The sequence below is a fragment of the Anoplolepis gracilipes genome, chromosome 6 (genome assembly GCF_047496725.1).
Source record: "Anoplolepis gracilipes chromosome 6, ASM4749672v1, whole genome shotgun sequence".
Classification (NCBI taxonomy): domain Eukaryota; kingdom Metazoa; phylum Arthropoda; class Insecta; order Hymenoptera; family Formicidae; genus Anoplolepis; species Anoplolepis gracilipes.
The window spans coordinates 5,953,800-5,971,958 of record NC_132975.1 but is presented as its reverse complement, the minus strand read 5'-3'; the positions used below and the strand labels follow the sequence as shown (position 1 = coordinate 5,971,958).

Below are 18,159 nucleotides of genomic sequence, written 5' to 3'. Positions count from 1 at the left end.
CAGATGGCGTGTATTTCGAGTTGATTCGTTCATTTGCAGTGACATTTATGTCATGGATAAACCGCACGATAAAATTAGCATAGAAAGTTCAACTAATCACCTCTTTCATTATTTCTTATCTTGTCGAAACATCTATATTATCGCGTGAAATCGTCGAGAGTTGTAGTAAAGATAAACTACTTCAATTATGCATTGTTGAGAACCGTCTGCACGAGCAAACGGTTGATGTATTATATATCGACGATAAAAAAAAGAATGGCATTTCAGTTATCGCACGGCGGGTCATTCTAAAACGGAATCACGAATGTAGATTCTATTCGAACCTGTCGAGAAGAGCAACGACCCGCTCCCGGCACAGACTCCAACGCGGTTTACATTCGCCAGCCTAGACACCGGCGTGCGTAAGTCGTTTATCTTGAGTCGCTGCTATTTCGGCGCGAAAGAGACGCGTCTCCTTGAGCGCATACTTGCGACCTCGGGCATCCACGCACGATATAACGTCGAACGATCTAATATACGAATGCGAATTCTTGACGAGAAAGCTTGTAGAATCCGAGAGAAGAGAAACAGACAACAAGGCAGGCATCGCGCGAACGAGCGTTATGCGTGGGTGGCGAAGCTCGTTGGCATTAAAGCATCGATACAATTTGTCAGTTTGCTAAGATACGAGACTTCTCGCAGCTAAGTTAGTTAGAATTTCACCATCGGCAACACTTCGTGGAACACTTTGCGGCTGGTAAATTCTCCGATCATGGAGTCGACGATAAATCGGAGGAATAATATATGGAGAATTAGTCACGTCCCCTCCTAATCCGTGAGACGGTATCTGATCGAGAAAGGGTTAAGTCCTATTTTAGAAACCGGTCTCGCTTGCACGTCTGGCTTGAACGAGCACACAAATGTTGCGAAGATATTCGGTTTATTTGCCTGGATGGGACTGCGACCAAGCGAGACTCGTCGAGAGTAGGCGAAGCGCGCTGTCATCACATTCACTTCGCAGGAAGCGTCAATTCTTAACCGAGATGATGATCGAGATGTAAGTCGTTGCGTCTCGCGTCGCCTGATAACGACGCGTCCAAGAATACTGAATGTCTGTGGGAAGTGCATTTCCATTAGCGGTGCAAGGCTAATTACCTCCAGCTTCGCTTTCTGTCCTCTGTTACTTCTCTCCGAGGTGGCTCCCACGTGGGTCGCTCTAATCACTTTCCAATCTGTCTACGAATGAAGCTTGAGTATATAACTGTCATACGGATCCCTTAACGGTTTCTCTCGTATTGAAAAGAAATCGCGTTGTCATTGTTGTCTTGTCGTATTCCTTTGTCTATGTTTACAATATTTTCATCGACATAATTAGTATTATTGAAATAGAATTATTGGTAAATGTCTATAATAGTTACTGGAACGATAAATCAATTTTTTTTTCAATACCAATCAACAAAACTACCATAGAAATGAAATGTATAAATGCTTTTAGAGAGAGACAGGTCTTGTTTAAGAAGTTATAAATAACAAAAAAATTATATAAATAAATTGCTTTTTCGCTCCAGTAGCTATTATAGACATTTATCGAATTATTTTATAATTAAATTTTGAAAAATTCGATAACAGAATACGAAAAATAATCGTCGTCGAATAAAGCTTTTTAGTTTTCTTGCTTTTATTTATCGCTCGAGATGTGACGCAAAAATAAGCTGACGTAATAAATTTTCAATATTACCATTTCTCGATATTACTTCTTGATTAATGTGGCGAATGACCAATTAGACCACGTCTGTCGTGTGTCTAGAATAAAGCTGTAACCCGTGAAACCTTGGCTGAGCATTTTGTCACCGTGACGTTTCAACGAGCGGCGTGAATCTAAAAGCGTCTTTTGTTGCGTCACGGCTTCACGCTCACGATTAGTCACAGAATATCTCCGAGTCGTTGAAAATCACTCGTTTGTATCATCGGGTTAAGGCCGCGGCTCACTGAGGCCTTGCGTTTTCAAGCGCGACGGTGGCAGCCGGTATTTACACAAAGGTGGCGGTCAAGTGACTCTCTCTGAATATAACTAGAATCTCGTAGGCAGTCGAATATGTACCTACGAGAGTACAATAACGCGATAAGGAAACCAGCCCCAAGTGTTGTCAAGTGCAAGGTATTGAATAGAAACTTTTGAGAATCGAATACTGGTACTTCTTTCACAACAAAAGTCCAGAATAATTCTCGCATTTAAATGCGGCTATGATTAAATAACGGCGAGTGTGATAAAATAAAGGTCAAAGATGATTGGACCTACGAAGAAAATTGATGATTTAGGCGCTTTCTCCGAGTAAGCTTAATGTTCGAAATATTTCGTAATGCTAAACTCTCTAATGCAATAGGAGAAAAAGCAAAGAAAGTTACATTCCCAACGCAAAATCTCATTAGTAGTATCGTAAACACCGCCGAATCGTTATGGATGATTTACTTCAACGTGGCGTAACGTCCTTCATATCTCTGCCCTCAATACTATAAACTTTGTGACTCGCGGTTAATAGAAAACGCCGGACAAACCATTGTCGCGAAGTTTAATACTTTGCTTGGCGACGACCACCGTGTTTGCGCAAACAACTACAAATCAATCCGAGAGAGAGAAACGGAAAATAGTCCCGGGTTCTCTTTCGACATTTTCATCTAATGGTGAAAAAGATCGGAGGAGAAAAAGAGAAATTCACGAAGAGAACCTTGCCAAGTAATTAGTCGCGATATAACGAGAAATTGTTTTCGCGGGAAACCACAGCGACATTAATTGCCGTAATAGGCTCGTAAGTGTCATCGATTATTGGAGGAAGTTAGCAATTAAAATTACGTGCAACAATACGCCTTATCACCAGCTAATTATCTTAATTATTGTAAATATGCGTTCCCTCTGTCGCGACTTTAGGTATAACCCTATTAACACCTTGCCAGAGACTCCACGTGTTCGAGGCGACAACAACCAGGCGATAGATATAAATATAAAAGCAGATAAGTGTCAAAAATATTCAGCCACACAATGAGACAACATTTCACGAGGAGAGAAATCATGCATATTCCATATTTGTTTGTATACTAATGGGAAATATAAATCAAAGGGACCGTTAATAACGTTTTCCCTCTTTCACTGAAAGCGTGTTCAAGCATGATCAGGCGTGACGCGATCGGACAAATAATTTATGCATCGCATGTATGCGGGTGTAGCTGATCTCCCGTTACTTATCCCAGACGTTCTCGAAAGAACGTGCTGGTATCGCAGCTATATAAACGCACGTACGAGACATGACCGAGGCGAGTAATTAAAAATTCAGATGCGCCAAATCGTGATGTTTGCCTAAATAACAAATTAAAAGTGAATCATCATTTTATTTAAAATAATAACAAATCATGCATATTCCATATTTGTTGTATGTACATTATAGCGTAACATATTAATTAACGCGTACTATTTATCGATAAATCGATATTCTGATCGATTACGCGCTATTCCCTTGGATTTGTACTCTTATAATAAATGTTTGCATCGCCGATATGTGTGCGACAAGTGTCGATAAATTACATCTTCCAAAGTCGGTCGAGTGCGTCCGGTTTAACCGCTAATTCGAAACTGGTTTAGTGAGACAAAATATAAAAGCGAGTAGAAAACGTACGATTAATAATGTAATAACAACCGCTAAGCATCAATGCGAAAGAGGTCGCGTAGTCGATCATGTTGACAGTTGCATTAGAAGAAAGCATGTCACGAAGACCAACCGCTTCTAAGATCGAATTCTCTTCAAAGCCGAACGCTTTATTTTCACCGGATAATTAATCCTTTTATATACTTCCGCCATATAATTAAATATCAAATTGCAATATTATCATTTAAGAATGCAATATTAAATTTAAACAGGTGTTGACAAGAAAATCCAATGCATCTGATGAAACTCGAATATGCATTCAGTTATCTAACACGTTCTTACGCAGCTCGCTAATGACTTACGCATCGCCAGATGGAAACTGGTCCACAAGTGTAAAAGTCGTTCCGAAGACTGTCGAAGAGGACATCGCGCGGATAACGGTGCTGCATGTTATTTATGCATCGCTCGACATTGTCTTACAGTTAAAATGACACGCGAACGAGATGTATTATACACGCGTAGCGTTATTTATTTAACAATAGAACGATAGGCGGCCTTATATACTCTTGTATACTGTCATGTCGAAAGAACCTAATGCATATTTATGTCTATCTAACGGTACTTTTCACGTTCTTTACGAAATCCGTTTCTCTAGGTTTCTTGCATGTGCCACTGATATCCATTATTTTCTAAAAATAACTTTATTACCTCGTACAATAAAATCTTTATTGTAATTTTAAAAATAAACATACGCAAGAATAAAAGAGTATATTAAATTAAAAAATAGAGAAGAAATTTATAAATATAGATGTAATATTGTAAATTTAAAAATAAACATTATACAAGATAAAAAAAGAGTATAGTAAAGTAAAAAATAAAGAAAAAATTTATAAACATAAATAATATCAATAAACGTACTCTTGTAATCTATAAGACAGTTTGCATCGGGGCTAAATTTCTCTCTTCTGGATGAAGACGTGAGGAGTAATTAGGATGTAAGTATAACATATCACAGCGATAAATTACGATTTATGAGTTGTTGCACACCTCGATCCCTCATCGATTACTTCTTTCGTATCTATCGACACTTAATCATACAGAAGTCTCGATGCAAAAAAAAAAATAAAAAAAAAAAGAAAAAGCAAAAACCGGCAACAAATTTCGTATGATTGCGAACGCAAAGTTGCTCGGGATCAAACGATAGCATCGATTATGATGCGCGGCATGATTAAATCTCGCTAATTACTTGTTCCTTCGCGATAGGGGGTGTCCGTAAATTATCTACCTAGTAACTCTTATTACCCGACACACATTAGTACCGAAGAAAAACGGCTCGCGATTCTCGTACGCAACATCGTGCAATTACTCCCGGACGTTTTTTTAATTCGCAACGCGGATGCGTTCTGCGTATAATCACGAGTCCTAGACATGACACCGCCATGAAATATCTCGAGTGCAAGCAGCCCGACAAGAATTGCAGTTGTGTGAGTCACCCCGCCGCTCCTTAATTTCCTTAATATCGCTGTTGACTTTTTTGGAGAACGAATTATTCCTGTATTACAAGTTGTAGAGCGGTTATCTCTCTCTGAGAGATCCGCTGATCTCTACTGCTATTCTCGACTTTCCGCATATTTTTTCGACCACGTAGATCGAGCCGCGAGGAAGTTTGCATAATTCGCTCACTGTCGCCTTAATTGTGCGATCTAGGAACGCACGAATGTGATTATACGTGTGCAAGGTGATCCGTTTTATGCGAGACACCCGAGAGCGAGCCTGAATATTAATATTCATCCGCGGGATGACGTGGAGAGCGCACGCGCACCGACAATGCCGCGCCGAGAGACGCATTGCGCAAAAATATTATAACAGACCTGATTACTGTCGCGACGCGTGACAGTTTAACACGCACAGTGCGGGTTAAATGAAGACTCTCTGGGCGATTTTCATGCGGGTCAACTATTTTTATCTCGCCGCGACACTGCCCGGCCGTTGTCCATTCAACGTCTCTCTCTCTCTCTCTCTCTCTTTCTCTCTCTCTCTCTCTCTCTCTCTCTTTCTCCCCTGATGTATACGTCTGCTTTTGCACGCAAGATCAAATCTGTATATTTTGGAGCTCGAAATAAGATGATTAAATCGGGCCCGTCCCTTTCTGGCGTAAAGCTGCTCGTCGCAAAATTGAAACTTTGACGACGCTCGGTGCTTAATATATATAATACTTGATCTTTGATTTTTTTGTTTCTTACGGTACTGTAAACCTTCGCGATATCTGCAAAGACAACCGTTATATTATTGCTAATAACCCATCGGTTGATTCATCGCTCCAGGTAATAATTTTGTTGAACCCATTACCGGCCAATTAGCATAGCAGGTAACGGGTCTACCGAGAGGGTGGATTTTACTTGGAAGATGAAACGACCGTGCCCAAGGCGAGTCGTTAGCGTACACGCTTTGTGACTCTCGTGTAGGATGGACTGTATCTAGAAAGTGGACCGAATGTAGTTTCCCAGCATCATCGTACACGTTCTAATATTGTGTAAAAAAATACGCTCTTAAGTTCGCGAATTAGCTGGCAATTTTATGAAAAATTTCGAAACAAACTTTTGTAAAAAAAACACGATGGCCAAATCGCTATAAAACATAACGTAATGCACTATGAATGCGTTCGCGATTAATTTATCACCGCTTAAAATGTGTCTGCAATGATTGCACACATCAAATCATTGATACACTCCACGGTTCATTTGCTGCGATAGGTATGATGGCGGTCTAAATCCATTTGATTGAATAGTTATCGAGAATTTTATTTAAATCATTATTCTACTACTTAATATGACGCAAAAATTATTACGCAAACTTACGTCTTTAGAAATATTATATAAAAACTTTTGTATTTGCCTGCAACAAAGATTGTACGTTTAAGCAACAATGTTCTGACAGTTTTACATTCAGATAATAATTGTCAGATATATCTAACAATAAAGAGTTGATTATGCTTGCAGAAAGTTTTCTGTAAACAACATTTGCCTTTCGCAGCTCATAATCTAATAAGAATAAACATGTCGCCGCTGAAAATGCAGATGATAAATGAATTATCCCAGTATGATGAATGACTTTATAAACGTTCTAGGATAGAAACGCAATCTCCGAATTCGCTTAATACTCGCTTGTTAATCTTCCAGCGCGGTTTTTCTCCCTGGACTTATCATTTGACACTTGCAACAAGGGTTTAGAAAGATTTATCGTTCTTAGCGGGGCTGAGTGAATGCGAATAAATAAATTTCCCGACGTTTGTTTACCCTTAAGACTTTCTAAGGAGTGTCTAATGCCGCGTTCTCCTAAGCGTGAATGCGAGATGATGTCATACAGGCGTTGCACCTTCTCCCCATTTAGTAGCCAACAACTATGCGTCATGTTAAGCAATTTTTCTGGATGATCTTGTTGGATCACTCGCGCGGATGTCAAAGACTATCCTCGAGTCTTTTATGAACGTTTATTATTCTGGAAGGTTCGTGAAAGAAAACACGATACAAATATATAAAAAAGTGAAGTCTTGTATGAGAATATTGATGCAAAATGCGATGAAAAGAACGTAATTAAAAGGCTATTAATATTTGGAAAAAGAAAAATAAGTCGCTTGGAATTTTGAATCGAGATTTATCGCGACCGAAGATATATGAGTGGACTTCGCCAGTCGTGGAATGTTGGCCGCAGACAACATCGCATACGAAATGCTTTTTAAGCAACGACCTACGACCTATGTCGCACAAATTTCGAATAACTCGAGGGACCGGCGTTTTTCAAAAAATTCCTATGGATTACTCTTCGTGGAAGGACACGAAGTTTCTATTACTTCCAACGATTCAGTTTGTCAGTCCAGTCACCGAATCTAAATGACACGTGATAGGCCCGAGTTACGTCCTCGTTGACTCGATTGACATTCATGTCATTTTGTCGGTCATAAATCGATTAACCGAAGGGTCGCCGGAGACAGCCCGGCACCGCAAACGAGGATCATTGAGTGAATCATCGAAAGTGGCTCGGTTTCACTGGTCACGTATTCGTAAGCCATTCCCCGGTCTGGCATGTGGACCACCCGTGAAAGAGCGACTCGCGGGGATGGCTCGGGAAGAATCTGGTCATGTTGATTCATCGCTTTTAAAATGTCAGTGCCAGTATACACACGAGCGAACAACGGTGTTGTAATCGATCGCGAGTTGTATTACGAACGGGTGTCTGCGGATCCTCACAGGAACGCCCAAGGAAAGCTCTAAATAATCGGTAAACGCCTCATAAAATCGGTCAACGAAACACTACCTCTTTCTGATAGCGAGAACCGAAACTGTACGTCGCATGTGTCGCGTTGTCTCTCTCGGTGACACGTTGTCTGCATCGTAAAAGAGATCCGAGTGACAAGAGCATCCGACAGTTTTCCCTTGGATATCGTATTTCGCTGTTTATCCCTTTTCACATCGTCGAAACATATGTACTTCCACTCGTCGTTTCGCCTGCATTTTTTTCGATATCGATTTTTAGAATTCCTGTCGACTCAACTAAAACCATCGATTTTAAAGTTGAAGCTTTTTCTTGTCAAAAAGTATCGAGTTCATGTAAATTGAATCCAACACATTTTGTTCTGCGATTTATACGAATCACACGCGTTACAAAAAAAAAAGGGAAAAAGAAAAAAAAAAATATATATATATATATATATATATATCGATTACAAATTTCGGCGTAGCTCATTAAACAGTCCGAGGAATGCGACTAATGTGGCCACCATGAAATTAACAAGAAGCTTGTTATAAAAAGCAGATCTCCTGAAATCCTTGAATTTCTCGAATAAAGTAAACCTTGTGTGTATTTACATACACCATGCGTCATTCGAACTGGACTTACAGTTCGAAACGAAATATGCGAATGTTTTATTAACGCATGCAAGGCATTCTTTCGTCACGTCATTTTCACACCGGATTTAATTTCTATCGTCAGGGTTAGGCGTTGAATGATAACACTGAGATAAACCAGTATCGGATAACTTAATCGGCTACCGAATTCACATACAGTGTGCAAATTTTAATCTAAGCAGCTAGTGAGATATATTCATGTATGCAATCACTGTCACACAAATTACAATAAACACTTCGACGGGATCAAGGGTCAAAAATGTCAAGAATGTCTCTCACTATCATCGAACAATTTTAATTTAAAGTTTATTTCGGATGTATTTATTGCTACGTTTAATGTTTTCAGCAAAATTAATATAATGATTTATTCCGCAAAAATCCGTGTATTATTGGCAAAATAAATAGTTTAAAGTAGCAAAAATATTTATTTTTGATAATCAGAAATGATAATCAGAAAATTTTCAATAAAATTCTCATGACATAATGATGACGTTATTTATAAAACACTTCAGTCGAAACTTTGTTTCACAATGTTTTGACTGCGAGACGTGTCGACGTCTCTCACGAGACGGATAGCACTCTTTCGAGTACTTTCATCTTGAGAATTCCGTTTGGATCGCTGCCAATTTCTGCGATAGAAAGAACTTTATTTTCGGTGTAGCGCGACCTCGATAAAAATATTCTTAACGTCTTCGAAGGAAGACCAGTTCTCGTACTTTGAAACAACCGAAATAACTTCGACTTCGATCTCTTCGAGTTTCCATCATCGAGTTAAATATCGTCCAATTGGATTTACATCTAGCATGAATAAAGCAATATTTCAACGTAATCGCATAAATATTATTTGACGGAGAAAGCGGTCAGTGCGCTCGTACATAAATCGTTTAGTTTGAAAAGGCCAAGAAATTATGGCTTGAATAGACTTTTAGCCAATATCGATGCAATAAATGCATGAGCTATTAATATGTCTCACGTGAAAGGTAAAATATTAATTACAGAAGCAGATATTATCGGTTTCGTTCGCGTTTATTTTTTTTTCTCTTTTTATTGCATCATAAAAATAAGCATAAATCGTAATCTCTCGCCTTTGGTTTGCAAAAGTGATGATATTACGAATATCTGTGATGTTTATGACCGCGAGATACCTCATCACCGTTATTTATTCTATTATCGAAATTTTATTTTATCGTAATTACCGATATTGCTAATACTAATTATTTAAAAGTTTAAAACAATTAAAACACACACATACATCAACATATATATATATATTATTCAAAAATATCATTTAATCCGTTGCAATTAAGATTTCCTTTTTATTTCTAATATAATTGGTTACTATGTATTAGTACTAAGTAATCTTGCAACTTTCAAAATTTTATTATCGTGCGTTATTAATACTTTAAACAATATAAAATAATGCATTCTGGTATAATGTAATCCTATCGGTGATATTAAGAAATATACATATACGATAAATTATTGTATTCTCGGTATGTCCAGTAATCAGTATTCATCGATTAATCCGATGGGGCGTACAGTCATTCTTATAAATAGCATTAACCCATTGCGATGGGGATCATGATTCGTCTATGGCCGTCCATGTCTAATGTCACCGACACGCGGTAGCAGACAGCCTGGCAGCGACTCGATTCCTTTCTCGGAACGATCGAGACTGCATTTTGTATGGCGATCACACAACGTCGGCGTACAACATGCCTCCTATACTGCACTTGGTTCTGCGTTTTCGCTGCGTTCAAGAGTAGTAGCACGGAAACAATAGAATTGGTCGATGTTATCGTAATTAATGCGTTTGCGATATAAAATTTTGAAATTTTAACTTCGCAATTATAACATTAGAATGTCGCCAAATTTAATTATATATAAAGATATTTGAACACAGTTTGACATTTTAAATACGTATATCGGGATATAAATGTTGGAAAAAAATATAATAATTTAACCGCAGTTAAAATTTCTTTCTGTTGCACATTTGAATTATAACCCTAATGTAATAGAAAGAAGACTGGATACTTCATCAATACAAACGAAACGAAATATCTCCTGGTTGTAGCCGTAATATGTCAATGTAACCGCTTCTAACTCGATGGGTGGTCGTTTAACCATTTACTTTGTTTATTTATTTAGCGCGGAGATCGGCTATCTAAAATGTGATCGATTTGCCTCAAGTCTTACTGTATTGTCTTCCAGTGCACTATCTGATGCACGAATATTAATTCAATCGGATATACTTGCCGTGGATATGTTATACTACTCTCTTGGAAGTACCGAAGAAGAAAGAGAACCATAAGAGCGCTCGCAAACTTCTCCATCGGAGATTAATAAACTAAAATTTCTATTAACGTACGCGCGCATAGTAATATTTGTAAAATTATTTTATATTACATATAATAAAAAGGGATTATAGGAGAATTCAAGAAAAACACAATTATTTACAACTACTTGCAAACTGTCTTTGACTTTTCTTCCTGACATTTCGACACATACTGATTTATCGCGTCCATCGCGAAGCGCTCGCATAAGTTATGCAAATTCGATGTGATACGGAGCAACCCTCTAAACCGTGTCTCCGTAGAAAAATGATTGCGACGCACCTTAGATCACCACAAGATTTTTGGGTGGTCCACGACCGCAGCGTACGCTGAGCGAACCCAATATTTAATAACAGGAGATGCAGCGATTTATGCACTAATACTTCTTAATATTCCACGTGTCGCCGCGAGCTATGTTTTTCAGAGCGCCCCGAGAACCGCCTTCTCTCTCTCTTTCTCTCTCTCTCGCTTACACCCTCCTTCCCTGGGCACAACATTGCTTTTACACCTCTAAACATTCTTTGCTCGATCTAATTTCCAACTTTCGTCGACTGGCTAGAAATACTGGCATTCCGTTCAATCGATTTTTCTATTTCTTTTTTTTTTTACCGCTGGCATTTTAACTGTCGTCTGAATGCAAGAGGTAAACTTTGCTGCGATTGCAAATATGTATACTAGGTACTTGATTACATTGCAATTGTGCTCAGCCAGCATTCAAATAATTAACACGTAATAGCGTAATAAATAATGAAATAAATGAAGTGCGAATTAAACATGAATTTACGAGTCCTTTAGCGCTTTTCTCGATATGTATACGCGAGATATGACGTTATCACATTTGCGTACAAAAGTATTTTTTCTCTTTCTAGCACTATTCTACTGCTTTATAAGATAAAAATTTCAGATAAATTACTCGACAGTATTTTGAGACGTGAATATAATCGTACGACCAATCATTTTTTTATTTGCATACTTGCTTTGTGATGCTATCTCATCGTCTGATAATATACGACCGCGTGAAAATTTGGTTTAGATATGTATTCAATCGCGAGTAATCTCGTAAAGTTTATATAGAGTGTCGAAAGCATCGTCAATAAAACGCTAACCGTAAAATATGTTGATTTTATATATTCAAACTTTTCAACACGCATATTAAAACATGTCGATCTCTTTCAGTCAATATCGCACTATCCGCGTAAACAACGATTCACGTCCTCATCACGTTTTTATTGCAATAAGAACAACGATATACGATAATGTTTGCGATGAGCAAGCTTCTTTTTATGTCTCACTCTACGACGTACAAGAATTTTATCTTCTTAAGAATTGTTTTACCAATAATGTACAAATATAATAACATAAAAATTTGTAGTGAGATGAAATTACTCAATATTTTGCTGAAGAGCAAGAAGATATCTAGATATTGTGCAATATTATATAGCTTATTATCAAGTTATTCGCAGAAGTTGTTAAGGTTCTGGAAATGGGAACAGCAAAACGTGAAATGTCGATTGCACAAAATTCAATTATCAGTCGCGTAAGTAGATCAACTATTCGTCTTCGTGACGCAGAGAGAAGTGGAAAAAATTTCCCTACATTATCGCACAGAAAAACGATGTGTGTGGTCTAGTCTACAACCGTACGGTTACTTATCAATTATGAACGTCGTTAGAAAAAAAAAAAAATCCTCGAGCTGTCTGAAAATAGAATAAACAACACTGGGTGTCGATGACCCCAGATTTTTATCGTGAATTTTCACAACCTCGTTAACTCCCAGACGTGCAGCGCGGACAGACGAATTCTCGGCGGCCATCAGAAACGCCGACGACCCTTGATCCCGGGTCGCTCGTAAAATCCAGGCACTCGTGATTCCGAGAATCATTGACGGCGATAATGTATGCTCCATACGTGTAACAAGTGTAACCCGGTCCGCTCTAACATCCTGCCAAGGTTATCTTTATCGTAACATGAATGCGAATCGTGCAGTTTAATGCAGAGTAACGGTCGTTACGAATAATCACGACTGAGTGATTCTTCGCTCTTGCAAACTGTTTTTGCACTTTCAACTACCTGCGCGATTCTATATATGTATATTAATTTGATAAATTGGACTTAAATTTTAGTTTTGAGTTTTGAATTTAATTGTAATTTTTTTTTTTATTAGTAGTCTATATAATGTATATTTTATTTTATAGTTTATCTTATTATTTTATTATTTTGTTTTATTTTTAATATAATTTATACCATTTGTTATACGATCACACACAACATGGACACAATCTCAACAAATGTAAAAAGCTGGAAGCCATCCAAAGCCGAAGGGCAAGGATTAATAAAAAATAATATTTAATTTGAGAAATAAACAATTCAAAGTATAGATAAAAAGTGCAGCAAATATTTAGAAATTATTTTTTGAGGAGAGATTCGAGTTTTGCGCATCCGAACGCAGACTGGTTATATCTAAAGGCGAGATTCAGAGGAACCGCCCATTTTTAAACCGAAGGACTAGTTGACCCTTCACCGATCTTGATTTTTTGTGATACCTGATACATGTAAATTTTTCGATAGTTTAATGTGCTTTCTGCGAGCAAAGGTTGAAGTATCTGATAGATATTTTATGATAAACCTTTGAGTTTCGAATCTTTTCCTCTCCTGTCAAAGCTTCTTATTCTGACGTCTCATAAAAAGCTTATTTGAAATAAGCTGCCATCGTTTGGCTTTCACGATGTTACTCTCGACAAATTTCTAAATAATTAAAGTAGGATAAAAATTTTTTGTTGTATTACAATTTATCATTTTAAAAGAAAATATTGATTAACATTAATTACGACAGATATTGACTGCAATTTCAATTTTACAAAGTAATTATTAGTTTCATATAATATAACGCATATATAAAATAAGTCGAGGAGTGATGGCCATACAAAAGAATTGCAGGGAATTAATCATTAAATAGCGACATTGATTCACTATTGTGGTTTTTGAGTTATTAAGGAGACATGTTCGCAATTAACAAAAAAAAACTTTACACACTTCAAAAACTTGAAAAATTTATTCTTGTAGACGAACATATTTGTGCAACATATTATAATTATGACTTTTTAAGATTTTTAATGTTTATCGTGATATTTATTACTATTTTATGATTAGTTTCAAAATTATAAAGTGCTTTTTATTGAAAAATAATATTTGATATTGCCATCTAATCCGGATGATTGGAAGAGATGGTCAAATTTTTTTCTGGATTAGATGACCATATAAAACTGATGCAGTTCATCAAAAGATTTATTTCCAACATGCCAAAGCTAAATGGACTCTGTCGCAAATTTTAAAAGAAATTTCCCTATAAAAAAAAATCAAAATCCACATATGTTCGAAACTAGTAAGAATACTGACAATAAGTGGGAGTTACGTCAGAGGAACATAAGAAAAGTATAAAACCAAAGAAGAAAAGGCAGTTAAAGAATAGAAGAAATGAGCAAAAAAAAAAAAAGAAAAATCTCAATAAAAACAATCTAAAAATCTTGAAAAGAAATCAGAAAAAGAAAAGCGATACATATGTTCCGCATAGTCAAAAGAAAAAACAAAAGCATAAATAGTTTTAAAATCAAATGAAGAAAAAAAGGGGAAAGTTTCTGTCATCTCACCCATATATCTATGGTTGTTTATGTCGAACCCATTGTATGAGATGACCAGTCAAAGAATTTTTTAAAAAGTATGATTTCGTCATGTTTTTATTATCAAAAGTCTAATTTGTCTTGTTAATTATAAAGAAAAATTTATTAAAATTTATTTTCAAATCAATTTTGTAATTTTAATCAAAGTTTTTTTCAGTAAGAGTGTTAGAAAAAAATATGCATTTCACATGTTAATTTTCAATGTCATATATACAGTACACATATGTACTAGAAGTTTCAAAACAATTGACCTTCCGTCGTTAAAGCCACATGTTGCACAATGTGTGCGAAGGTTGTCAGAAACAAAGAAAACTTTTATAAAATCTTGTACCACCGTCTGTGAGTTCAATAACTCAAGAGAATAATGCAAAAGGTACTCTCGTCGATCACAAAAACTATGCCTCATTAGGGAAACAAATCCTTTTGTACAAGTCGACATCTCAATCAATGGTAGAGGAGCGGCCCGATCACGATCGAAACGCGATAAACACGGTAAACGTTTGCGCAACACTTGATTCATCGCCTTTGCCAAGTAATAGACTGTTTTGTATCAGCTACTTATTCAAGAGACCGATTAATTCATTCGCGTTAAAATCTCATTTCGCAATTCGTAGGTACATTTCTCGCTGTCCGGAAAAGTTATAAACGGCGATTGCTCGTGCCATAAAATGCTGGATGACATTCAACCTTTTCTTCTCTACACAATGACAGTTTTAAATTTTTCTCGCGGCTTTAGACACGATTTTGTCCTTCTATACAAATAAAATGATAGATTTAAGATATATATTTAAATTTCAAAAATATAATTTATATTTTTCAACATGCAGTTTTATATATTCAATATGCAAATCCGGACTCGCTTTTTCTTAAATTTTTATCATTGTCACGTCCACAGTACGCAATTCGCGTGTCTGCCAATAAAACGGAAAACGCGTGCGGAATTGAAAATGCGAGACAATCCTGAAGAAAGTCTCCGTAGATTCAGCGCTTGCAATTGCAAGGATTGTTTCTATTAAGCGGTTCGACATCAAAGACTCCAGATGTTGCAGACGACGATTAAGTAGGTCCCCGCTCTCTTTGAACTCGCGGATCGACCATCGCGGGGAAAGGAAGGAAGAGAAAGAGAGGTGCATACGGTGCGAAGAGAGATGCAAATTCGCCTATTAAATTTATCTCGCAGAAAAAATCTGCCGAGGGATGTGTTGACCACCCACGATCAAAAGGAATCGCCTCGCGGATAAATGTATGCAAGCGTTGCACGCGCGTCGACTACGAATAGTGTTGCATATTCTTTCATCGTCGATAATTTTGCATCAGATTTCTTCTTTAATTATCACATGTAAAGACGAGAAAAAAAAATTAAAAGAGTTAATGTATCACGCGTATTTAATTCTTTTTCCAGAATCTTTCAATTGAAACATTTAATTGTCTTTTATATTTATTTATTATATTCGTTCATTTCTCATTTATGTTCATGCTTCCTCTCATGTGAATAAAATGTATAATATTATATTATTTAATTTCTCAATTCTTCCAATGTATTACTTGCGCAGGATTATACGGATGACGACAACGGCGACGAGGACGAGACTCCAGTCGATACCCTCGCCACAACCATCACGACCACGACAAGTACGACGACGACGACGACGACAACGACGACGACGCCGAAACCGTCGATCAATCAACACTACGATTACAGGGACCAGAGGGCCTATGACAGCGGCAGCGGAGCTCAGTATAATGGATACCAAGCGAAAAACGACTATCCGCCGATGTCTGCGCACAGCATTCACAAGTGGCAGTCGCTAGGCACTCGCGAGGGTGTCAAAGAAACGAGGAGTAACATGCAGCAATACAACAAAAACGGTAAGAGCGAGCGTACTTCAGTGCGAATCAAAGACCCTCCAAATTTTTCTTTCTAATAGTATCTTCATTGATAAATAAAATGTGCGGGCGACTGGGGCGCGTATTAAAAGAGCAGTTTAAGCGATCGCGATTCGTGATCGGTTTATGCAAATGCGCGCCTATAACGTCACTTTGCATTTTTACCGTTGATCTGACTCAATTAATTTGATCAGCCCACCGAAGATGCTCCGAAATAGTTATTAATCGTTATATTAAAAACCACGCCGGTGGTCCGTTCTTGGTGGCGATGTTCGATCAACGTAATAACACAGCTATATTTTATGCACTTTTTATCGTGCATACACTCGCAAATATTATTCGTGCAAAAATCCAAGGCGCACTTATCCGCCTATCTAATGCCTTAAACGCGAAATTGCCTGGTGGATCTACGCGGATGTTCGCGTTTATAGCAGTCAGGGGCGAACACGACGTAACACAGTAATCTCTTTCAATTATGAAACTGAAACCGCGCATATAAATTAATCGCCAATCGCGATCGTGATCGAATAATATATGCATGTCCACGATTCAGCAAGCGCGAAAACTCGAACGGGTAGAGATCCTTGATATTCGCAACGTTACATTGTAATCGCAGCGTAATATATATCGCACGCAGTTGACTGTCTAGTTAGTGTAATGGACGTTTTTATAATTACCTGCCACACGCAATACGCAATATAAATTTGCCCGTGCTATATTACTCCGATTGCAATATAATTCCCAGCGCATGACAGTATTTATTCCTCGAGGCATTGCACCTTCTCCATCAATGCAATTGCGCAATCGCCATTCACATCTATATACTTGAAAGAATAAGAGAAAGAGAGAGGCAGAGTGCAGCTTTTCTCTCGTTTCTAATCATTGTATTAAAATATATTTTTATACTGTGAAGAAAATAACATATTTATACTTTACATTCTCCTTTCCCCAGTTTTATTGCTTTATTAAAATACAGAAGCTCTGTAAATCTTATAATTGGATCTCTTGAAATCTTTTTCCCTCGCCAATACTTTTTATTGTCAATTACATTCGATATGATTCGATCACTTATTCTTGTGTGATCAGTCTTTCACATCAAATCGCGATATAACGCTTCCGATTGCATAATATCGCGAGCGAAATTCTACGAAAGACATATCCGATAAAATTCACAGACTATTAATATGTAAATTAATAACGAGATAATTGTATGCCGATCGTGTGTGTACGAGCGCACGTGCGCGCCGCGAAATTGCTGGAGATTTTGATTCATATCTCTGTTGATTAAAATCGATTTATTATCGATTTACTCGCCATCTCGCTCGAAAGATTGCGTCCCCTTTTCTTTTTGTAAAAACAAATTATATTTCGGGCATATCCTTTAGATTTGTTAATACATTGAAAATTATTTGTTTTTTATTGATACTAAAAAAAAGTCTTTAGCCATCTTATTCTTTTAACAAAAAGAGGATTGTAAAAAGTGTGCGCGATAAGCAAAACACATAAAGCTTTCATAGAAAGCATTCACGTGATGTGTCATGGATGATATCACATTCCGTTAACTCGCATAATCCTACATATTTGCAGCGTGATTTATTCATTGAGTATACTATTACACCCTGTGGATCAAATGCTTTCATGCTGAGTCAGAGAGAAAGAAAAAAAGAGAAAAAAAGATGGCACAAAGTTTGTACAAAACCAACTAAATCAGCGAAGAAAGGAAGAGTAAATCAGCGATGCG

The 18,159-nt window shown here is 37.3% G+C and overlaps 1 protein-coding gene and 1 long non-coding RNA gene across 3 annotated transcripts in view; one reads left to right on the top strand and one right to left on the bottom strand.

Annotated features, from left to right (window-relative positions):
- The window catches only part of LOC140666547 (uncharacterized), an 82,675-nt gene that overhangs the window by 22,365 nt on the left and 42,151 nt on the right, over positions 1–18,159 (top strand). The window contains exon 2 of the mRNA XM_072893842.1: positions 16,085–16,400. Coding sequence (XP_072749943.1) covers positions 16,085–16,400 — 316 coding nt within the window. The remainder of the gene's footprint in view (positions 1–16,084; positions 16,401–18,159) is intronic.
- LOC140666553 (uncharacterized) overlaps positions 1–18,159 on the bottom strand; it is a 148,368-nt gene that overhangs the window by 103,276 nt on the left and 26,933 nt on the right. The window lies entirely within an intron of this gene.